The sequence below is a fragment of the Ictalurus punctatus genome, chromosome 10, assembly GCF_001660625.3.
Source record: "Ictalurus punctatus breed USDA103 chromosome 10, Coco_2.0, whole genome shotgun sequence".
Taxonomy (NCBI): Eukaryota; Metazoa; Chordata; class Actinopteri; order Siluriformes; family Ictaluridae; genus Ictalurus; species Ictalurus punctatus.
The window spans coordinates 5,305,001-5,330,085 of NC_030425.2; the positions used below are offsets into that span (position 1 = coordinate 5,305,001).

Sequence of the window (25,085 nt, forward strand, 5' to 3'; positions counted from 1 at the left end):
TAGGCTGCTGAACTTACCACCTTCTGTAGAGTAAACAGGACATGTGATTTTTGTGCGTCGTGTTTGTTTTCGTCCAGTGTGAAGAAAGTAGTAATAACGCACAAATTTCTCCATACCTGAAATCAAACTCACTAGTTATAGTGCATTATTGCAGACATATGGTAATCATGTTGTCATGAGCTTTTAGTAACATGTATCCCATCCTTACCTTTTTTAATGTCCTCAAGTGTATTAGACCATGAGATGTTTACTTCTGCCGGTCGGGTCTCACCATCGACGAGCTTATACCACTCCAAGCAGTAGCGTCTTGGTAGTGAATCTATGTGGGATTCTTTGTGGCAATCTTTGACAGACACAAACATATATGCAGCTGAGAAATGACACGTCAGTTCTATGTTCTTGTGCGGGTTTTTGTAGAAAAGATACATAAAGCGGTTTTTATTTTATTTTGTTTTATTGCAGAGACCAGTTGAAGACGCTTACATTTAAGATGTTGAACAGGTGGAATGACGATCTCCTGAGTGGCGGAGCTTCCTACGCTGTTTATAGCAACAATAGATACCCTGGCTTCAGAATAAGTAGCCGCAATTTTGAAAGTGTTATCCTTGATTGTTTTCCTTAACGTCTTTTCGCAAGTAAAATTCACAGTGAGGGTGTATGAGACGCCTCCAAAAGAGGCTTCAGGAGGTGGTTTCTGGAAAAAAAAGAAATGTTTATATATATATATATATATATATGTGTGTGTGTGTGTGTGTGTGTGTGTGTGTGTGTGTGTGTGTGTGTGTGTGTGTGCATATTATCTTAGAGTTTAATACATATTTATTTCTTTGACTTCTTTGCAATCCATTGTAAATTATGTTGGGGTTTTTTTTGGTTTGTTTTTCAATATTTGTTCGGAAACTTACATTCCATTTGAGTTTAATTTCCCGTGTTCCATTTTCTGCATACTTTTTCTCTCTCCAGCGGACAACAGGCTGTTGAATTTCTGAAAAACAGCCCGTGACGTGTTTACTTGTTAAACACAGGTTATAGCCAGTAAACACTGAAATGCCTGAGATTTAAACAGCCCATATAACACAAGTTCAAATAAAGTGATTATTTTCTAAGTGGTATAGCATTCGTTTCAAGATGCTAAGAAGTCGTGCTTTCGTCTTTTAAACCACTGCAAGGATTTTACTAAAAATGTAACTGATAGCAGGCTGCAGGTTGTTGAAAACATTGCAGCCAAATAGAAAGATGGAAAATATCACAACCGTTTGGGTCTCACTCTCACGACTGTTAGTTTCAATAACAGTCAACTGCAAATATGTTTTATATACATTAGTGACTCAGCCATATATATATATATATATATATATATATATATATATATATATATATATATATATATATATATATATATATATATATATATATATATGGATGTGTATGGAGACACACAGGGTGTCCTAAAAGTCTCCATACATGCAGGACATTAACACTTTACCTAGGTTTTTTGTTTGTTTATTTGTTTGTTTTTCCAGATAGTCTTTAAGAATGTCTTTGACAAAATAAGTACGTATTGAAATCATTCTCATGCCTGGATCGGGAAGCTGTTGCAACGTTGCCATGAAAAAGCAGTCTGCCTAACAGTCTGTGTTAACACGACTTCATCATGAGTGGGAGAAACGACTCCGTGTGTTTTTACAAAAATTATGTAGAGGATGTTTTGTAAATTAAGTTACATTTTGCTATGTAACTATGTATGTAAAAATGTAAAAAAAAAAAAAAAAAAAAAAAAAAACATAAAAAAAAAAGAAAGTTCATTTCCTCCATACATTTTAAATTATATTGACATATTAATTACTTATTTTCAGTGACAAATTACTTTTTTTTTTAAATGCTGTTACAGATTTTCTGATTTTCCATTGATTTGGTCATCCTTCCAGATGCACATCTTTCTAGATCTTTCTTGCACAACCAAGGTGCAGCGTACTCACTGGCCCACTTAGCTTCCATAGAGCACCGATTGGTCAAAAATGAAAGTACAAAATAGAGGTTAATAAATCACACTGCCTATGTTAGTTATATAAATGTTATATAAAAGGCTTATGAGTAGGGCAAGGACAGTAGACAGGACAGTTAATGATATGACCTCATTTGTGTTTTTTCTCGTACACGGTCACAATGTCACACCTGCCTTCTTGAGGACAGATGTCTTTCAAAATACATTTGAAGGTAAATTATCAAAATGATCCAATTGGTTAGTTCATACTTTCCCTAAATTGAAAGGAAGTAATTGGCAGAATAACTAGCTATATCGGATATATAACTAGCTAGATTGTTAATGTGTCTTTGGGGTGAAATTATCCTCAAACAGAAACCATCATAATTGCATCAACTGTTTAAAAAATAAACATAAAAAAAAAAAAAATCATGATTAACTATTTGCACATCTAAAAGATCGACAGGATAATTATCATTATTATTATTATTATTTAAAATACAAATGAGGCAAATTAAACATTGAGCTAGCAGAGATGTAGAAAGTACATTTGTCCGTGCTGAGGGCTCTGTATTTTAGACCAGACTACATCATTCCATTCTCTCAATGAAAATTGGTGTACAGAGGTAGTTTCTTAAAGTTTAGTTAGTTTATTAAAGTTAGTAGTTAATGTCTTGTTGACTCTCAACTGCCCATTATGAGGTAACTCAATAAATTCACTAGATAGTAGCCTACAGCCCAATTCGAATATGATAACCTCTCAACTTAATCTTGTTATTATGTTTATATATGTCATCCTGCCCCACCAATATATATGATCACAAACCACTATAGTAAATAACAAAGATATTATTATTATTATTATTATTATTATTATTATTATTATTATTATTATTATTATTATCATCATCATCAGGAAAGTTACCAATGGGAATGTCAGCGGTCTGGCTCCAGTCACTCCAGAGGAGGCTTTGCTTGGCCTTGCGTCGAATTTGGACCTGGTACACTGCGTGCTCCTGTAGCTGCAATGTGTAGGAATCCCAAATACCTGTATTGTGTAAAACACATTAAGAGCCATGATATTTGCCTTTGTTAAATTTGCATAGAAATCTTGTCAAATACTCTAGACCAGTGGTCACCACCCTTGTTCCTGGAGATCTACCTTCCTGAAGACTTTAGCTCCAACTATAATCGTGTCCACCTGACAATCTAAACATTATCTTAAGACGTTCTTGATCAGCTAAAACATGTGTGTTAGATTTTGGTTGGAGATGAACCCTGCATGAAGGTAAATCTCAAGGAAGAGATTTAGTGACCACTGGTCTAGACTTCAATTGCTCAGTACAGTACACCAGTGTCCTTTTTGCTTGAAATTTCTAAGATTGCACATTTATTATTTTCAGCATCCAAGCTGCTGGCGTTTCAATGATCTGACGTAGTCAATTACATCATTGAAAAAATATATATATGCATGAATGATGGCACTGACATTTGTGTGCTGTGTTGACTGCACAAAGAATCTCCATTGAGTCGGAGAGAAGTTTCCCCTTTTAACCATATTCAGAATGAGTCATCAGTGAGACAATATTGACAGAATACTGAGAAAATATTGACGCAATGTCCTCATGACTGAGAAGAAACCAAGATCAGGGTACAATGGTCCCTAAACCAGCCATTACAACCAGAACCTGCACGCCATTCTGGTTCGTTTAAAAATGATCTTCCCAAGCCCAGCAGCCAATCGAATGCATTTATTCTCTTTTAACAGGAGATCATGATCGACAAGCTTTGGTCTAAATAATAAGAAGGGAAACAAACCGTGCTCAGTCTCTTTGCTATCCTCAGTCTGAAAGGTTTCCTGAAATTGAAAAATATATATTAAATTATTACATCATGTCACTGCATACAAAGCCAAAGAAAGAAAGAAAAAAAGGAAAGAAATGCCGTACATTCTGCCATGAATCATTAAGCTTCTTCCATCTGATCTCATGAATAGCACCTTTGTTGTCATTCACTCTTGGCCAGCTTAATATGAGCTTTTCAGCAGATCTGATCTTTTTCTGTATGTCGGGTGAACTATATTTAACTGTTGACAAAGTAAAAAAAAAATTAGCAACAATGAGCTACTTTGACTGTAGAACATTTTGCAGAGATTTTGCCATATAAAGTGGCCGTTTTAGCAAAGTAGGCTGATATTACAGTAATTACTGCAATTACTGCATTTACTGCAAATTTACACTTATTAATTTGGTAAACGCCATTGTCCGTGGTAATAACAAAATGATGGCAGTGATGCAAGAATAAGAGTCCACCACTCAACAGACGTAGACAGATCAAAGTGTCACGGCTAAACACACAAGTGAGCAGGAAGTGCTAGTACTCAGGAGCGGTTTGAGCAATCATCATTTGATACAATCCTCAAACCAATGTGGACCAAGCCAAACTTTAGTAAGCATCCGGTGGTTTTATTGAATTGATTTATCAGACCTACCTGAATTACGTAGGAGCACAGAGATGGTTGGGGAGCTGCAGGTCACGTTGAATACTTGCCTGTGCACCCATATATCCAAAAGTTGTGTTGTAGTTAGAGATTCTACAGTTAAGAATTTGTACATCTGATTCTCAGCAACGAATTGGCTAGCATATAAGGAATCATTAACAGATGAAGTCCTGGAGAGAAATAGAGTCAGCTTGTTATTAAGCTACTTTAATAAAACTGTGGTACATTCTTTCATTGATCTCAGAGTTGGTCTCAATCTGTTTGCAACTCACACCAAAAATATCCAATTTGAGAAATTGTTTTTAGACAAAAGAAAACAAATGGAGGTATTTATGTACTGGCTTGAGAACAACCATTGATAAGGAAAGTGAAAATGACAAAAGGAAATAATGTAATAAAATGAAATAACATACTGCAGAACAATGGTATAAATAGCATCTGGAGAATGGTCTCGGTCTCCCCATTCACACAAGAAATCATCATCAGGCTTAGTGGTACTTTTGTAACATTGTGGTCTCGAGACACTGCAAGTTGCACCTGTAAGGACATCAAGATCAAAATCATGTTGTCAAGATCAGGATTTTATTTAGTATTTCAGTATGTTTAATGATCCCCTGATCTACAGTACGTGCAGATACTCTCATACATCACCATGCTGAATAATAAAAAAAATAATTATTATTAGCAGATTTAGACCTTGAAGGCTATTTACTTCAGAATGAAATTCAGCAAAATACTTATAACCATCTATAGGCTTGTCATCTGGTCCCTAGGTTTTTAATTCTGAGTTTTTATATGAGTAGAATATACTATATAAGTAGAACAACTATAACTACTTTATATCTAGGAATTTTATATCTAGGAATATCGCTTCCATTTCACTGATTATATCAGTCGAATCTTTGGTTAACCCCTGTACTGGCTGTGAAGTATATCGGTAACATCTGCATTTTGTGGTTGTTGATGGCGTATGATAGGCACTGTTTACTATAAATATATCAAGAGACATACATACCTTTATCAGCAAACACAGCAACAAGAAACACCAAAAGTCCTACAGTCTTCATGGCATCCGGTATGCAGACAGGTCCTGATATAAAATAGCTCAGACATCCGCAATTGTCCAACGTGTGACCCTACCTGCCATAGTACGCAGAGTCTTGAGCTTTATCTCCTTCTGTAATAAGTGTCATATATCCTTTTGTCTCAAACTGAAACCTTGAGCAACTCATGTAAGCATGTTATCACTCTGTTAAGTACAAGCAGCTATACTGCATGACCACAAACCACACATCGTGTAGGGGAGGGGACTTTTGTGATAGCTCAAAAGAGATGAGTTGCTTTCAGATGCCTCACTTGTAAACGTCTAACATCTTTCCTGCTGCATTCAAAAGTCAAGCTAGGGCTGACGCTTATTGGACAGCGAAGATTGTATTGTTTCATTACTGTAGGAATTTGGATGACAGTTTCTGCCATTATTGCATTCTAAAACCCTTTTTACTGAAGAGAATAGGCACATTTCTGATCAATCAGAAAATGTCAGAGCAGTTTAGGATTCGACTCCTGAAACCTGTTTTTACATCCTCATTCCAGTCTAAATAAATCCTCTTTCATTTCTCTTAAGGTCAAACCCATATTGATGTATTCTCGTTAATATGGATGACGGTGCAATGTGGGTTGTTCATCCTTATAAAAATGAAATATTTTCAGCCCAACGCTCTAACACTACCAGCTAAAGCGTGCAGCACCTCAATGAAGCATGCAGTCTGCAGCATATCGATTGTGCTCTGGTTCAACATTATTACATTTTTCTTAAATTTATACATTTCTATAAATTTAGTATTAAATGCATGAGAGGCTATCATTCATTTTTGTAGCCCACCTGCAGTTGATGATTTCTAAAAACCTTACCCGAGACGTTTTTCAAGGGCTAGCTATAAATAGTGGAATAGTCATTCGTTCCGTCATTAACTTCTTTAAACTGCCAAGCCTGTCCTAGTAACACTGGGCAGGAGACACTTTGCTTGGGATATCGGTCCACCAGGATGAGCTTGGATCAACTGTGACACCAACCACGATGAAGCAGTTACTGAAAGTGAGTGAGTGAACAATCAACCAACCAGTCTGGAGGAATCTGGAGAACCTGAAGGAAACCCTTGTGGGCAAGAATACCAAAAAAAGAAACATTTCCAACTTTAAAAAATAAAAGGTAAGAACACAATGTAAAATAAATAAATAAATAAATAAAACCTTATAAAGACAGTGTTTTAATGAAGCTCTACATTTAGCACAGGTGGAAAGTAACAGATTACATGTACTCATGTTACAGTACTTGAGCACATGGTTCACTGTAACTCTACTTTTTTTGGTGTTTAATTAAATTATAGCACTTTTACTTGAGTCTTTTTTTTAAATAAAATATTTAGCTTCACTACATTTAGCTGAACATTTTAAATAATTCCATTTCAAGACCAAATCAAAATAAATAGAGCAGTTTCCTGTCAAAAGTCTACATTTCAGACACCAATTGCTTAGTCAGCAGCAGCAGTGTCTGAGACAGTTGAGACAGATGAGCATCCCTGGCCCAATTTAGCAGCCGTCTTCAGTTTTCAACGTTTTGGCATAATAATGAGCTGCAAATGATGCGAGCCAAAAACTAGCCGAGTGAGCTAGACTTCTTGCTAGCCAGATCTTTTGCTGTTTTACAGTATACATGCTCTGTATTAAACTAACGTTGTCACTCCGATGTTATGTTCTGTTAAATATGTCTAAATGTTGCCCCAACAATAATCTAACACTCAGGATAATGTGTAAGGGGCTTCATCTTTGCTAGATAGCTATATATATATCTATGTAGCTAAAAACATGCATGAATTAACATGAGTTAGCTAGAAAGCTAAGGTTACTTTTCTGTTGATAACGAAGGTGGTATTCATGTCAGCTTAACTCACTTGGCTAGGTAGCATAATTGTTCAGAAATGTATTCCCTAGATAACTTTTTCAGATTAGTCGTGTCAAATTTAGACATATAGCAATATCATTTGTAGTTATCACTACTTTTACTGTGATTTTGAGTGAATTATTACTACAGTAGCTGTACTCTCACTCAAGTCTGTAATATGTTTTGAACCACTGGTGTTTAGAAACTAAAGCACATGATTGGTTTAGAGAAGCTCTGGACATTTTTACATCTGTACACACCCATGATCACATTCTAAATTTTCTGATCAGGCATAATATAATTTATCTCACTCTCTATTTGAACACGTAAGACAATTTAGTTGACGCTTATGGAACATTCATGTATAAAACATGATGTTTTTCTTGTTTCTTGTATGTACTGAAACACTTTCACCTTCTATTACGACTTTCCATTTCTCTGAAATCACTCACATATTGTAAAGGCCACTCCTCTTGGTTTTGTCACATCACTACTCTGTCACGGCTGGGTAGTTCTTTAGGTGTTTTTTTTTTTCTTCTTCATGCTGCTCTGAGAGCTTCATTATGTAAGGACTCTTTGTACAAATTAAGAACTCGCAGCTCACAGAGTAATGCTGAGACTTTATGATAGTGCAGAAATTGTAATATATGTTCAGTGTATTACACCGAATCAAAACCAGATATGTTATACAGGATGGAGTGATTCCTTTAAGCAGCCAAATATAAATCAAGACACCATCTATTCTTGTAATTAATAGGCCAGAGTCAGGGTCTCCTTTCTGAATTTCTGTGGTTGTGGGTGACATAAGACAAATATCCTAACCACGTGTTTGCGGTTCAAAAGTGGGTTTGATTCTGCAGATTTGTAGCACGTTAAACACCTTTTTTTACATCCCCTCTCCCAGTTCAAATGTGTGACCAGAAATGTTCATCTTTTCGGTGGATTGCATCACAAAAAAACGCCATTAAAAATGTGATTTTCAACCTCTTAATATATTCTGGAGTGTTTATTACTATGTACTGTAGTTTTTTATTTTTTATTTTTTTATTTTTTTTTAGCGGGGGGTAAATTTGTAGTCACAGCACAAATTTTATAGTTACAGTGGGGGGGGGGGGGGGGGGGGTCTCCTCAACCAGAACTGGTGTGTAGCATCCACCTGGATGATAGCCATAGTTTGCCAGAAATCCCACCACACACCAGCTATTAGTGTAGCCGATTCAGAGATGGGGATTATTAGGAGGCCATGATAGAGAAGGGTCGGTGAAGGAATCAGGGGTTATTCCTCTACTCTTTTACCAAGAGTGTCGTTGGATTTTTAATGACCACAGAGAGTCAGGACATCAAAGACCACAGGGTAAGCACCCCCTGCTGGCCTCACTAATACCACTTAGTTTTCCATCTATGTACTGGCCAGGCTCAACCCTGCTTAGGTTGAGCAGGTGTGCCACCAGGTGAGAACTGCAGACTGATATGGCTCTGGCATCTAGAGACCTCTTCCGGACTTGCATAGTAAACTAAGATAGTCTGGTATACTATTGGTTGATGATGTGGTAGCCTGAAACTTGCATGCTTAGTCAGGTTCATTTTAATCATGAACAGGCTGTTGTGGCATAATTTGACAGGATTAGTTACTGTAATAAACAACGAGAATGTGAAAATGCATACTGAGATACTTCTACAATGTTAATCTGAGCTAGTTGCCTGGCTAGCTATGTGCTTCTGTTACTGTAGAAGGTGACACTTAATGTCAACTTTCCCATAGGTCATTGTTTTCATTTCATCTAAATGCATTTGTGTAAATTATTTCGCTAGAGCAAGTCATTCGACCAGAGACTAGCTACAGACAGAGCTAGAGAGGTCAGATAAGGAAATGTTTGGCTGACGCTTTTATCCAAAGGGTGAGATAACCATGGCTTGGCAGTGCTGGGAATCGAACTCACAAGTTTACAATTAGTATACTGAACAATTACTTCCCGAGTTTTTATTTTTTTACCGGTGACCCTTTCTTTCAGACTAGTGATGATGAAAAAGAGGTTTCGCCTTGAGACAAAAAAGCCATGGGAGTGAGTGTTTTTTACTTTAAAAAGCACCAGAATGAAACAAAATATAGCCACTTTGAATTGTTTTATTAACAGGCATTACTTTAATTTATTAATTGTTCATTAATTGTTTATAGGCATGAACCCATCACTAATGGATTATAGACATGAACTAGTCATTAATGCACCTTTGTAACTACGAAATTTCATGTAACTAGACATTTTTGTAGCTGGATAACCATTTTATTTGAACAACCCTGGTATAGGTAATAGCAGAGAATAAGCAGGGCTTGTTATTTATATATTTATGTTTATGAACACTGAAATGAACACAGCTGGAAGAATATGGCTGTTGAGTAAGAGTGGTGTTTCATATTTATGACAATGTGTGTTACATTTATTTGTTTCATTTCACACAATGACACAGCATAGCCCATGTCATTAAGAATCATTTAAAATAAAATTAAAAGAGACAACAAGACAAAAATCACCTGAAAGGAAATGTGAAAGGCAAAGTCAAACCTCAAACATGAAAGGCAAACTCCAGACAGTCATATGATACCAACCTCTAACATCTGCTTTTTTGTGAAGTGTGCAAAAGTGCGTAAATGGGTCACTACAGGTTCCCGGAACTCGTATTGAATCTGAACTTGTTATGAATATAGTCTGACTCGTGTAAAAAAAATTCCTCCAAGTTGCTAAGAAGGCCATTTCAGTCAAATTTGAACTATGGCATCAAAAGTGTGCTTTGGGTAATTTCTCAGTTTATCATTAGATCTGAAAGGCAACATATGAAAGGCAATGTTATCAGCACAACCTATACACTATACAACCAAAAGTGTGTGTAAATCCCCGTATGTATTTGTTGAACATCCCTTTCCAAAACCATGGCTATTAATATGGAATTGCTCCTGGTTTTTCTGTTATAACAGTCTCAAATCTTCTGGGAAGGTTTTCAACTAGATTTGGAAGAGTGGTTGTGGGGATTTTCCCATTCAGCCACAACAGAATTAGTGATGTCAGGCACTGGTGTCAGACAAGACGGCCTGGCACATAGTCGGTGTTCCAGTTCACCCCAAAAGTATTCAGTGGCATTCAGTTCAGGGCTCTGTACAGGCCACTCCCTTTTACACCAACCTTGGCATGCCATGTCTTCATGGACCTTGTTTGGTGCACAGGGGTTTTGGTCATTTGGTTGAACTGGTTCGGGCCCTTTAAATCCAATGAAGGCAAATCGTAATGCTACAGCATATAAAGACATTCTGGACAATTGTGTGCTTCCAACAGTTTGGGGAAGAACCAGATATGGGTGTAATGGCTAGGTGTCCACATGCCTTTTGCCATATACGTACACTCAATGGATTTATTAGAAACACAATACTTAAACTGCGTAGGGCCTCTCATGTCTCTAAAAACAGCCTCAGTTCTTCGTGGCATGGATTCCACAAGATGTTATTAACATTTCTTTCAACATGGACATTCTGGTCCATGTTGACATGATTGGATCACGCAATTCCTGCAGATTTTTCAGGTGCACTGTATTGCTGTGAATCTCCCGTTCTCCCACATCCCAAAGGTGTTCCATTGGATTCAGATCTGGTGACTGGGAAGGCCACTGAAGAACACTGAACTCATTGTCATGTTCATGAAACCAGTTTTAGACAACTTTTTCTTTGTGACATTGTGCATTATCATATTGGAAGAAGCCATTAGAAGATGGCGAATTGTGGCCATGAATGCATGCACATGGTCAGCAACAATGCTCATTTAGTCACAATACTCAAATAGCCTGTGGAATTCAAGCAACGATTGATTTGTTTTAATGGGCCCAAAGTGTGCCAAGAAAACAATCCCCACACCATCACACCACCTCCACCAGCCTGGACTGTTGACACAAGGCAGGTTGGGTTCATGGATTCATGCTATTGGTACCAACTTCTGACCCTTCTGTCTGTGTGTATCAGCAGAAATTAAGATTCATCAAACCAGGCTACGTTTTTCCAGTCTTCAACTGTTCAGTTTTGGTGATCCTGTGCCCACTGCAGCCTCAGATTTCTGTTCTTATCTGACAGAAGTGGAACCCGATGTGGCCATCCACCTCAATGTGCACCAGTGCAGAACTGAAGAAGCAAACTTCAGACACTGTATTGGCTGACCGACCACATTTGCAGTAGGCAAAAATGTGTGAATTTCTTGTTCTTGTTTTTTTTCTTTCTTTTTTTTTTTTAGGGGTTGAACAGTTGCTGTAAAAAATGGTCTCTATCTATATTTTGTATGTCACAGAGGTTAAAAATAAGCTTTACCAGAAATTATACAGATCTTATCTTTGATCTTATGATAAATCTCATAATGTAAATGCTCTTTTGTAACATGCATTTACTTCCTAAAAATAATTATTTTGCTGTTGAATTACACCCAGTATTCGTTTGAGTGTTGTCTAGAGTGGCATGATCATATTGCTCACAATATGGCATCCTGGTTGAATATTTGACTTTTTTAAAGAAGTGTTTTAAATATATTTTAAATCAGGACCTTCAGCATGTAAAGCAGATGTGATGACTGCTACACTACCAGCTAATAAATTAATTAAATGGAACCAGCTAATAAATTAATGACAGTAAATCTGGACACTGCTATAAATTAAAGTAGGTAATGGGGTTTTGTATTTTCAGCTTAGTGATCTTGAACTTACAACTGTAAATACTGTGCCAACCATACTTTCTTTACTCACCCATATTGGTGACAAAATCAAGCACAGCTTTTGTTGCGTTTCACTAACATATGGTTCCACTGGGGATTGAACCCAGGACCTTCTGCGTGTAAAGCAGACGTGATAACCACTACACCATGGAACCTGCTGCTTAATAGTGCATACATATTATACGATACTTTTACTTAATGAGGAACATTCTTGAAAAGGGTTAGGTAGTTCATGAGGTTTTTTTTTACTCATCCATACTGGCACACAACACACAACCTTACTTTTTTATATCACACATTTCCAGCTTATGATTTTAATGGAGTTTGAACACAAGGCCTTCTACATGCAAAATGGACATGATGACCATTACATTATGGAACCAGCTACAGCAGTACAAATGAGGAAATTGTATCCCACTAGAACACTGTTGACTTTTTATTTATTTAACTTTTTTACAGAAGTATGTTTGCAAACATGGTTCCACTGGGGCTTGAACACAATATTTTCTGCATGGAAAGGTGACATAATAACTGCCGCGTACTTTATTAGGAACACTATACTAACATTGGCTTTCAATCCTTGGCTGACACAAGTGGAACTCAATGTGGTCTTCTGCTGTTGCAGCCCATCTGCCTCGTTTGACTTGTTGTGCATTTTGAGATGCTTTTCTGCTCACCACAATTGTACAGAGTGTTTATCTGAATTACTGTAGCCTTTCTGTCAGCTCGAACCAGTCTGGTCATTCTCAGTTGATCTCTCTCATCAACATGGCGTTTCCGTCCGAAGAACTGAGGCTCACTGGGTGTTTTTTCTTTATTGCACCATTCTGAGTAAACTCTAGACACTGTTGTGTGGGAAAATCCAAGGAGATCAGCAGTTATAGAAATACTCAAACCAGCCCAACAATCACGCAACATAAAAATCACTGAGATCACATTCTGATGGTTGATGTGAACATTACCTTAAGAATGACTTTTTTCTTTCCTTTTTTGTGAGGTTGAACAGTTGCTTTGAAAAAAAGGTCTCTATCTATCTATCTATCTATCTATATATATATATATATATATATATATATATATATATATATATATATATATATTTATATTACAGACTTTAAAGCTAAGCTTTACCAGATATTATACAGATCTGTGTCATTGTAAATAAATTTGAACAAATAAATCTCACAGTGTAAATATTATTTTAGAACTTGCATTTATTTCCTAAAAATAATATTCTTTTGCTATTGAATTACACCCAGTATTCATTTTAGTGTTGTCTAGAGTGGCATGATCATACTGCTCACAACTGCATACAATATCGCTCTACATGTTGAGCGTGCCTACATATAGTATGATACTGTTAATTAATGACAGTAAAACTTGAAAATGTTAGAAGTAGGTAATGGGGTTTTGTATTTTCAGCTTAGTGATCTTGAACTTGCAACTGTAAATACTGTAACAAGCCCAGCAACTTTACTCACCCATATTGGTAACAAATACAACAGCACTTTTGTTGTGCTTCTCAACTGAATGGTTCCACTGGGGATTGAACCCAGGACCTTCTGCGTGTAAAGCAGACATGATAACCACTACACCATGGAACCTACTGTCATGCAAATTGGTTGTGTATACATGTTGTAGGGTTGTAAGGATACCGTTAATTAATCTAGAAAAGGGTTAGGTAGTTCATGAGGTTTTCTTACTCACCCATACTGAAAAAATAAATAAATACACAACATTGCTCATGTCATGGTGCACATCACAAGCTTGTGGCTCCACTGGGCCTTGAACCCAGGACCTTCTGCGTGTAAAGCAGACGTGATGACCCCTACACTATGGAACCAACTACAGTACTACAACTGTTACTACAACTCCCACTGTTAAAAATGCTTGGACATCTTTTTTTTACGCTTCTGCCCAAGGTATTTGGGGTCCTGCTGATTGAGATTTAACCCACTTCTGAAAAGCCTGTAGCTACAGTATGCTTAGTCAGATCACCACTGTGGCTGCTGTCATCAATCCTTGCATGTGCAAAAAAGATAGACGTATCTAGGATGGCCTGCTTGGGAGCCAGTCAAATTGCACAAAAATATGAGTCATTCTTGCATGTGCAATATGGAAAATACTTGCAAATTGGTGCGACACCTCTTTTGTGCTTATCATGTGCGAACTTGAAAGGTAAATGCAAACCATTTAAAATTCCAGGAAGACATTTGTACCATGCAATATTTTTTTTTTTTTTGCAATTAAAACATTTAAATATAGTTTTGCATTTACCAAACTTGCTGGGAATTATAGATATGGATGAGGGGGATGAAAGCATCAAATTGTGGCTCCAGCACTGAGCTAACAGTTGCTGTATTTGGGGCATCTTTGTTTTGATGAGAATCTGCTTTGATATTAAATAGATAAGATCTAGATGCTACAGCAAAAATACATTTTTCCTCCATCTTGTGACTGCTTATCATTTTAATATCATGAAGCTGTACAGACCGTAACAGTACTACTGCAAATTTGGAATGTCACACTCCCCTATTGCTATGTCAATATGAGAATCTAAACGTTGAATGTACACTGAACATTTAATTGTTCTGTAAAGGAGTAGACCATGTTTTTCACCAGTAGTCCAGGTTAGTTTCCTACAGAATGATGATATCTCTGTTGTCCTCAATGCAAAGGGGAGGGGTGTTGCTTATATGGAACAATAAGCAAGCAAGCACACAACGCTCTTTTAGTACCATGAAAGACTGCAGGAATTTGGAGGTAATTCTGGATGTATGTGCGGCAGTGGCGGTTTTTCTGCACCTCGTTCTTATTGCTGTCAAAGGGCACAGCATTGTGTTGCTTCTGAGTCATTACAGTAAACAACCATGTATGAGCATGCATCTCTGTGTGTGTGTGTGTGTGTGTGTGTGTGTGTGTGTGTGTGTGTGTGTGTGTGTGTGTGTGTGTGTGTGTGTGTGTGTGTGTGTGTGTATGTGGGCCTGTTTTTACATCTTTGACTAAATGTACCCACAAGAATATGAATATCTGACAGTTTTGACCTTTTGGGGACATTTGGCTGGTCCCCATGAAACAGCAGCTTTCATTTAAACTAGCAAACAAACAAACACGAACTAGCCAAAATGTTTGGCTTATGTCTGTCCTCACAAGGATAGTAAGGCAAATTTGTGTGTGTGTGTGTGTGTGTGTGTGTGTGTCTGTTTTTATGTCTTTGATAAAATGTACCCACAAGGATATGAATATGTGACGGTGTTGACCTTTTGGGGACATTTGGCTGGTCCCCATGAAATGGCAGCTTTCATTTAAACAAACAAACACAAAATAGCCAAAATGTTAGGCTTATGGGCTTATGTCTGTCCTCACATGGATAGTAAGACAAGTGTGTGTGTGTGTGTGTGTGTGTGTGTGTGTGTGTGTGTGTGTGTGTGTGTGTGTGTGTGTGAAAGAGTGAGACATCTGTGTGGGGTGTTGTACATAGGTTTACTTTACCCTCATGTTGGAAATGTATCTTCTTTTCTCCCTCTGAAAGAAACAGGCAACAATAATAACCATGGTATGGGTAATCCTCATCATTTTCATCACCATGGTAACTAAGAAACCCCATCCATCTCTATCTCTATCTCTCTCTCTCTCTCTCTCTCTCTCTCTCTCTCTCTCTCTCTCTCTCTCTCTCTCTCTCTCTCATTTTGCAGTCCTAAAGCCTTTAAAGCACATTAAAGGGAAGAATGAGCTTGTTGGTTTGTTTCCCCCACAGTGCTGGATACTGGACTATTACACTATCTATTTATTATTACTATTATTATTATTATTATTATTATTATTATTATTATTATTATTATTATTATTATGCGTCAATTATGAACGTTTGTCCTGTTCTGAGTCTCCAGCATGCATTTAGAAATAGCAGGAAATAATTCCTTGATGTGTGTGTTAAATAACTAGTGTGCACTGAGATTACACTGACTTTGTGGACCCAAAAGTTGTGACAGCAGATGAAAGCGCGCGCGCGCTCGTGTTCGCGCTCACCTCTGCTGACCTCTACAGGTCGAATTTATATTCATTTCCTCGTTTTTTTTTCTTTCGCTTTTACATCCTGTGTGGTGGTGGTTGTTGTTTGTTTGGGGTGTTTTTTTGTTGCTGTTGTTGTTGTTCTGTCCAAATTGTAATTGATTCTGTACGTGGCTGTAATTAATTATGTTAAAGTACTCATCACCAACACCACCCTCCTCCTCCTCCTCTTCCTCCTCCCTTCCCTTTAAACCTGTTCACTAGTTACTCGCGAGACATGCGCGCATCTTGTGGAGATCCTGTCGGTTCCGTTTTGATTAGATCTTCTTGATAGAATCGGACGGTGGTTCTGGCGATGTGGGTGATTTCTGCCTGAGATTTGAGCCAGCTTTCTGCACTTCGCTTGTTGCCGATCATTGTGAGGCATGAAGAGGAGAGACAAGCTGAAAATCCCCTCCCTCACTTTGGAGTAAGTTGGCTTTTTTTTTTTTTTTTTTTTAATTCCTCTATCATTGATGAATAATTTAGGAGTAGCTGCCGGAAGACGAGGGGAAATCCCTCACTACTGGTGAGTAGACAGTAATAAGAGGGGGGGAAAAGAGCTGCGACGTGGGAGCACCCACTCAGATTTGATTTATTTTTTATTTTTGCATGCGTTTATGTTGTTGCCATGTCTGTTATTAGCACTCAAAATGACATGAAAATCTAGATTAATAGTCTATATCGCCTAATTGCTGAATTCAGGGCTGCTTCAAATAAAACAGTTGGAGTAAAACGTTATAAAACACTACCACAGACTATAGAGCAGTGGTCACCAAGCCTGTTTCCAGAAATCTACCTTCCTGAAGACTTCAATCATAACCATACCGACCTGACCGTCTAATCCAGTGGTCACCAAGCCTGTTCCCAGCAATCTACCCTCTGAAGATTTTAGCTCCAACCATAATCGTGCCCACCTGACCATCTAATCCAGTGGTCACCAACCTGTTCCCAGAGATCTACCTTCCTGAAGATTTTAGCTCCAACCATAATCGTGCCCACCTGACCATCTAATCCAGTGGTCACCAAGCCTGTTCCCAGAGATCTACCTTCCTGAAGATTTTAGCTCCAACCATAATCGTGCCCACCTGACCGTCTAATCCAGTGGTCACCAACCTGTTCCCAGAGATCTACCTTCCTGAAGATTTTAGCTCCAACCATAATCGTGCCCACCTGACCATCTAATCCAGTGGTCACCAACCCTGTTCCCAGAGATCTACCTTCCTGAAGATTTTAGCTCCAACCATAATCGTGCCCACCTGACCATCTAATCCAGTGGTCACCAACCTGTTCCCAGAGATCTACCTTCCTGAAGATTTTAGCTCCAACCATAATCGTGCCCACCTGACCGTCTAATCCAGTGGTCACCAACATTTGTTCCTGTTGATCTACCTTCCTGAAGATTTTAGCTCCAACTATAATCATGCCCACCATACCATCTAATCCAGTGGTCACCAGCCCTGTTCCCAGAGATCTACCTTCATGAAAATGTTAGCTACAACTATAATAGTGCCCACCTGATCATCTAATCCAGTGGTCACCAACCGTGTTCCCAGAGATCTACCTTCCTGAAGACTTCAAACATAATCGTGCCCACCTGACCATCTAATCATTGCCTTAAGAAGTTCTTGATCAACTAAAACAGGTGCGTTAAATTTTTGGCTGGAGATGAAACCTACAGGAATGTAGATCTCAAGGAAGAGGGTTGTTGACCACTGGGGCTATAGAGCAATCCTGTTGGTTTAATGATTTATTCATAACAGCTCAGAGATGCTGAGCTTCTTGTCATTTCCTCAGCCTTATCTTGCACCTCATTTATTTGATTTGTGACAGACATGGCACTGAGACTGATCTTTCATTGTTCACTCTGTTCTGTAGCAGCATGCAAATATCTGAAAATATGCATGCAAATATCGCTTATATCTGCAGCTTGGAGTCATTAAGAGATTATACATACATACATACATACATACATACATACACACATAATTTTCACTGTTTGGTATTGGTGATTTAAAACACATCGAAATCACTGTCAATGGTCTCGTCGAACAAATATTGGGAACACGCCACTGAAATATGAAATTCAAGGGATCATGTAGTGAGTTCCTTATATATTTTTATATTATGAGCTCTCACACCGTGTCTACCGGAATTTGCATTCTTATTCACTGCCTAGATCCTATTGTCAGTTAGATAACAAAGCTTGAGTACTCAGGAGTACAACTGAGATACACCCTACATCCTACACACAGTGTGTAACCTTCTGCTTCAGTGCCTTAATGAACACAAAGTAGAGCCCCGAGTCATGGCTTGGGGTTATTATAGGGGACGCGTGGAGCTGTTAAATAACTACCAGAAACTAATTCCTTATGCAGCTTGCACGACTATACTGTTTGAATGTGCTGTATGATAGAAAATAGTATACAAACACTGCTCAGAATTGTATGCACTACAGTTTATGCGCAATGTGGAAAGTGGTTCAGAGGGCTTTCAGCATACATTTCCAACCCATAAAGCTATCTCAAGAAGGCGTTAATAAATATAATACCAGGACAGAAATTTCCTTGTGAGCAGATGTAATTAGCAAGGCAGACAACATCCCATCCGTTGCATGAATGTTCTGACTCTTTTTTTTTTTTTTTACGCACACGAGAAACGTTTTCTTGTTTTCCCGATCCGTCATCCAGCCTGCTTTAAGAGACGATCACTGCGGTACTCATGTTCTGTCCTCCCACTCCAAGCACTATGTAAATATAGCTGCCCTCCTCTGCCCGCTGGATGCTGATCCATATTGCAGGCTTATATCCGCAGCTTGTTGGCAGATTCCTCTGTCCATAAGTTAAACGAAGTTATACGATGTACATGATCACGGTCTCTGCTTTACTTAACAGAAAAGTAAAACAGATGCGATTACACTGCATGGTGTATAATTTGCGATCGGGCCATTTGTAAGCAAGCTGCTGTTAGTGAGCATAGAGAATGATTAAACAAACGAAGTGATGGCACTGCAGAGCACCGAGGGTTTTTCTGCACAGTTGGTTCTCCTCCAGTTCTCTCGCATCACTATGACAACACCCTCATGTTTTTTTTGCAGCACATGTTGCTATCCATTGCACTGTTAGGTGCTCCTCGCTGCCAGGCTGAGGACCATTTGTGCAGGTCTTCTTTTTTTCCTCCATCAAGAAAGTCCAGTCGGGTTTAAATCACAAATTACGAAACACCTATGAAGACGGAAGAAGAGTTTATTATTAGTGGACAAAACTCTCAATCAAGAAAATCATCAGTTGCTCTGAAACGTGGTGTTTTCAACACCAGTGTTTTGATTCAGAGGTGTTTGGTTGGACTTTGGACACTAAATGAGTGTTATAACAATAGCTGTCAGGACTTTGGCGTATGTTGAACAATTGATTTCTGCTTGAATACATCTCATAGTATTACACTGTTTACAAAGAGACATGCGTAGCTGCACACAATGTTAAATGTAAGTTGTTACACAAGGATGACTTGTGCAGAAATGGTAGTGTCGAGTAACCTTAAAGATCCTCTCTTTTATGATTTTTAGAATCTGCTGTTGATGAAAGAAGAAGTCATCGTTACTAAATGTCTAGGCTTGGTTAGTTAAACTTTCCTGTTTGGTCACTAATGAATAATGAAAAAGGACAAACGAGATAAGCATATAGATTCATCTTATTCTGAAATTTTTGTTTGTTTATTAATCAAGGACAGGCACGGGATATTTAGACATATGAAATAACAGGAGTTATGATGACATCTATTGACAGAGAGGAAGAAGTACAGGAACATTATACTGTCAAAATATTAAAAATTCAAGAAAGTTACAAAGTCTATGGACTCAATTATCTAAAAGTAAGTTAATACGTTTCAATGAAATTAGAAGTCAGGACATGCTTTTATTATTTTAAAATGGTCTCATACTAACTTAAGGTTCAAAACTATTCAGACAACCCAATTCTTATGAAATTCATAGAGGTTCTTTTTTCCAGCCGAACGTTAATATATGACGAGCAAGTGAGACTCATAGGGCACGCTTTTTTGGTAAGATAATTGGTTGTGGTATCCATACAGATTGGATTTTATTTGGTTAAATGTTGGGAAATAGTTTTGCTCAATTGAAATAACACATTTCTCCATAGGCAGGGCCATAAATATTTGAACAAACAATCATAAATTAAATTGTCATTTTTAATACTTGGTTGCACATCCTTTACGGTCAATGATGGCCTGAAGGCTGGAACCCATAGATGTCATCAGATGCTGGTTTCTTACCTGGATATACTTCTGCCAGGCCTTTACTGCAGTTGTCTTCACTTCCTGCTTGTTCATTCGCCATTTTGCTTTGGGTTTCGCCTTCAGCAAGTGAAATGCATGCTCAGATGAATTCAGGTCAGGTGATTGACTTGGCCATTGCAGAACATTCCCCTTCTTTGCCTTAAAAAGTCTTGGGTTGCTTATGAAGTATGTGTCGTATCATTGTCCGTCTGCAGTGTGAAGTGCCGTCCAATGAGTTTGAAGCATTTGGCTTAATCTGAGCAGATAATATAGCCCTATACACTTCACAATTCACCCTGCTGCTTTTCTCAGCAGTCACATAAACCAACATAAACACAAGGGAACCAGTTCCATTGGCAGCCATACACACCCACACCATAAGTCAGGGGTCTTCAATCTTGTCCACAAAGGGCGAGTTTGGCTGCACGCTTTCATTCCAACCAGGCAGGAGTCACACCTGTTTCCACTTGTTTAATCAGTTCACCAAGGGTTCCAATCGACTATGAAGTGTACCTCCTGTTTGGCTAGAATGAAGGCCTTCAGCTACACCGGTCCTTTGCGGATAAGATTGAAGCCCCCCACATCCTTTCTCCATACTCTTCTCTTCCCATCATTCTGCTTCAAGTTGATCTTTGTCTCATCTGTCCATAGGATGTTGTTGCAGAACTGCACAGGCTTTTAAAGATGTTTTTGGCAAACTTTAATCTGGTCTTCCTGTTTTTGAGGTATACATCTTGTGGTAAAACCTCTGTATTTACTCTGGTGAGGACTTCCCTTGATTGTTGACTTGACACAGATACCTCCTGGAGGGTTTTTTGATCTCGGCAACTATTTTGAGAGGGATTTTTCTTCATTGGGGAAGGATTCTTCAGTCATCCACACAAGATGTTTACTGTGGTCTTTCGGGCCTTTTGGTGTTCCTGAGCTCACCAGCACATTCCTTCTAATTAAGAATGTACTAAACAGTTGATTTGGCCACAACTAATGCTTTTGCGATCTCTCTGAATGGTTTGTTGATACTACTCTTCATATTGAGAGTCAACAGCAACAGATTCCAAATGCAAATGACACACTTGAACTCAACTTTTGACTTTTTAATCTGCTTACCTGGAAGTGAAATAATGAGGGAATAGCACACAGCTGGAACAGTTAAGAGCCCAATTGTCCAATTACATTTGGTAGTCTAAAAAGTGGTAGACCCCATAGAAAAAATGCTTGAATAATGTGAATGTACCCTCCGCTTTGAAACTATTGGTATGGCATGAGCAGTTCATTTGTTTTTGTTATAGACTGAAGACATTTGGGTTTGAGTTCAAAAGATGAATATGAGAACAGCATTTAAAATATAATCTTTTATTTCCTGGTATTTACATGCAGATGTGTTGAACAACATGGAACATAGCACATTTTGTATCAGTCCACCCAATTTGCAGGTGAGAAAAAAATATTGGAACACGCGACTGACAGGTGATTCCTGTTACCCAGCCTTTAACCCAGTTGAGCAGCATTTCACTTCCTGAAGAGGAAACAAACAACAACTGAAAGAGGATGCAGTAAAAGCATCACAAAATAATATAAACCAACAATTTGGTTATATCAATGAGGTGCAGGCTTGACGCAGTTATTGCAAACAAGGGATCTGCAACCAAATATTAAGTGTTATTTAGTTCAATTTACTGTTCCTATACTTTTGCTCACCTAAACATTGGGTGGTCTGATACAAAAGGTTTCACGTTTTATGTTGTTTAACACGTCTAGATGTAAACACCAGGAAGTAAAAGCTGAAATCCTAAACTCTCGTCTCATATCCATCATTTGATCTCAAACCCATATGTCTTTGGTGTATACAGCACAAACAGATGAATTGGCCTTGCTGTTCCAATAGTTTTGGAGGGGACTGTAAATGTTCTCAAATTAAAGCTGAAAGCCGAGTCTGCACTTTGACCATATATTCGTTATTTCATTTCCATATCCTTATGTAACTTTATTTAACTCCAAAATATAGACAGCAATAGACTGCTAAAACAACAATAATTTGGTAAATGTCCAAATATTTGTACAAAGGTACACTAAAAACAAATCATATTTATGACACAGATCCGCAGCACTGCTGAAAGTAGTGTAACTTGAATTTCATTTGAAACTACTCCTTCCTCCTACTCTTTCACATGCTCTTTTTCATTATTGGCGCCACAGAAGAATTGGTTAGCTGAAGCTGTACTCTTCATCCTGTTCTAGTGATCTTTAGACTGGTCTACAGTATTTGGTTCTCCAGGTAAAATATTCAGATCCCGTCCCTTCCCTTTTGCCCATTCCATTTGAGCTCCTCCATGTTCGCCATGACGAAGCCGAACGCTTCTGCCTCCTGTTTGACACCTACCTCTTGCTCCGTCATCAGCAGCACTTTGCAGTGCAACCCGTAGCATTTATATGTGGGGTAGGACTGACAGCAGGTATGCGCTTTCAGTTTTAAGAATCTTACTGGGCAAGTTGCTCACTGGAATATCACATCACACCAGCCTTTTCTTTTAGACAAACACAATGCTCATTGTCCATAGTAGTTTGAATGCAATTTTCGAAGCAGCTGTGTCTGTGTAAGTGTACAAATTGCAAATCCAACTTACATAAGTACATTCTGTACATCTCTGCAATAATAATTGTGCTCATTGCTTTGTAACAAATGTGCATCTGCATTTTGTATGAAGACTCTGAGCATCGAAATAACCTGTGTGCATCGCAAGCGAGTCTCCAAATACGCAAGCATTTACAATATACACTATACATTCATAGTTACATTATAATCAGACTTTATGTCTGTCATTTCAGTGCGTCAGAACACACGCACTGACATGCCAAATCTCTTTTAAACATCTAAAATAAAGTGTCCTATAAAAATATGTCACGGAAGTAGTCTGTGCGGAGAGGCAGCGTTGTGAAGACACAAGAAACAATTTAACCAACTGATTTACGCTTAAGTCTTATGTTAAGCTAGGATATAAGATAAGACAAACTTTGTTTAAGTCCTCATAGGGGAAATTGAAGTGTTAAGGCAGCACGATAGTAAAAATATAACGTATGTCACTTGGAAATCGCTAATCTGATGAAGTTACAAACGCGGGCTGCTTTTTGTTGGTAGCTACAAAAAAAAAACAGTCATGAAGGAAACTAAAGACAGCACAGAGACACTTAGTCACAGCACTAACACATGTAAACGTGTCTTGACTTTCAGTTTGTCACCCAACCAGAGCTCAATCACCCCGAGCCCATGCAGCCCCTGCAGTCCCTGCAGCCCTTTACAAACCCTTCATCCGTGGAGGTAAGCCAGTCGCCTTACATGTTGAAAGATTACCACAGAAATTATCATCAGAATTCACGTTAAAGCAAGAGTGTTCTTTTTGACAGACATTTATACAGTAGCTAAACCAGCTAAATAGGAGGTTTTATTTTTAGATATTTACTTGTTTTATATATATATATATATATATATATATATATATACACACACACACACACACACATACATAAGCCCATAATTATCTCCAAATTGTAGTCTTTAAATAATACATCCTATGCTGTGTCATTATACTATAAATAAATAAGTTATTACACAAGCTAGTAGGCTGCTGGCCCATTAGTGTTATTATAGCCTATGACTTGAAGGAAAATTCCACCCTGAATGATTTGCATATTCATCTTTACAATTAACTTGTGATCTTCAGTGGCTTTCAAGATCTAATCTGTAATGAAATGAAAACTTCTTTCACTGACAAGTAGGTATATTTTTCATTCTGTAGTTTTCTACATTACCCACAATTCTGTTCGACTGCACGCTAATAATGGCGCCGATGGGAATTATGCTGCATTCGAGGTGCCTTGTAAGTGGTAATTTGCAAGATGTAATGAGGTCATTTCCCACCTCGGGACGTTCGACTTGTGAAATGGAGAAAAAAAAAAAAAGCGTGTCTTTTGTTTGCTCTGTTAGAGCACGTAAAGCTCATAAACAACAACACTTTTACAGTTACAGGCCTGAATGGCTCCTGGCATTGTTCCACTATAGTGAACTTTAAACATTCATGCAATATTTTGAAATTGAAACTGAAATTGAAGCACAGAAACAACACTGGACACTAGCGAGTAGCGTTACCAACAAGCTCCCCAGCTAAGATTAGGGATAACTCTAATGATGATGATTACCTTTTCAAACCAGCAATTAGTATGGTCAGTGTTATAGACTTAACCAAGTACTGTGTTTGTGTATTAACTGCGCTAATGCTAAGACTTATATAAACTTATTTAAAGCAATCCCTCCAGGACTTTGCGATCGTAGAAATTAACATAAAATCAAGGAATATTAAAAATCAATATTCGGAGGAGCTTGCAATTTTTCAAAAAGACTGCAGATTTTCCGCAGATTTGGGCCAAGTTCCGTCATGTGACATCATCACAACATATCATGTCATATCATCACAATGCCCGTTCAGTCAAAGCCCTCTTCGATTCATGTGGGTCAAACACGAGAATTGCGGAAAGGTCTCATTTACCAACTAACATCACTGCGAAAGATCGTGCAAAACAATT

The 25,085-nt window shown here is 38.1% G+C and overlaps 2 protein-coding genes, 1 long non-coding RNA gene and 3 other non-coding genes across 7 annotated transcripts in view; 1 reads left to right on the top strand and 5 right to left on the bottom strand.

The window, feature by feature from the left end:
• The window catches only part of il12rb1 (interleukin 12 receptor subunit beta 1), a 12,287-nt gene extending 6,508 nt beyond the window's left edge, over positions 1-5,779 (bottom strand). The window contains exons 1-10 of the mRNA XM_017477672.3: positions 5,500-5,779; positions 4,898-5,021; positions 4,476-4,654; positions 3,934-4,070; positions 3,803-3,842; positions 2,910-3,032; positions 906-985; positions 484-694; positions 209-343; positions 18-116 (exon numbers count right to left, since the gene is read on the bottom strand). Of these exons, the coding sequence (XP_017333161.1) occupies positions 18-116; positions 209-343; positions 484-694; positions 906-985; positions 2,910-3,032; positions 3,803-3,842; positions 3,934-4,070; positions 4,476-4,654; positions 4,898-5,021; positions 5,500-5,551 (1,180 nt within the window). The 5' untranslated portion in view covers positions 5,552-5,779. The remainder of the gene's footprint in view (positions 1-17; positions 117-208; positions 344-483; positions 695-905; positions 986-2,909; positions 3,033-3,802; positions 3,843-3,933; positions 4,071-4,475; positions 4,655-4,897; positions 5,022-5,499) is intronic.
• Positions 5,780-12,246: 6,467 nt separating this feature from the next.
• On the bottom strand, positions 12,247-12,319 carry trnav-uac (transfer RNA valine (anticodon UAC)). Its single transcript has one exon. It is a non-coding gene; the product is annotated as a tRNA-Val (tRNA).
• A 1,376-nt stretch (positions 12,320-13,695) lies between these two features.
• Positions 13,696-13,768, bottom strand: trnav-uac (transfer RNA valine (anticodon UAC)). Its single transcript has one exon. It is a non-coding gene; the product is annotated as a tRNA-Val (tRNA).
• A 166-nt stretch (positions 13,769-13,934) lies between these two features.
• On the bottom strand, positions 13,935-14,007 carry trnav-uac (transfer RNA valine (anticodon UAC)). The gene has a single exon. It is a non-coding gene; the product is annotated as a tRNA-Val (tRNA).
• A 2,242-nt stretch (positions 14,008-16,249) lies between these two features.
• The window catches only part of mast3b (microtubule associated serine/threonine kinase 3b), a 35,727-nt gene continuing 26,891 nt past the window's right edge, over positions 16,250-25,085 (top strand). The window contains exons 1-2 of one of the 2 annotated variants that reach the window (XM_017477610.3): positions 16,250-16,644; positions 23,737-23,823. In XM_017477610.3, the coding sequence (XP_017333099.1) occupies positions 16,601-16,644; positions 23,737-23,823 (131 nt within the window). In that variant the 5' untranslated portion in view covers positions 16,250-16,600. The remainder of the gene's footprint in view (positions 16,645-23,736; positions 23,824-25,085) is intronic. The other variant, XM_017477611.3, reaches the window with a different exon arrangement.
• On the bottom strand, positions 17,636-23,730 carry LOC128633697 (uncharacterized). The gene is made up of 2 exons (XR_008397076.1): positions 20,505-23,730; positions 17,636-19,438 (listed from the first exon to the last, which is right to left on the bottom strand). It is a non-coding gene; the product is annotated as an uncharacterized LOC128633697 (long non-coding RNA).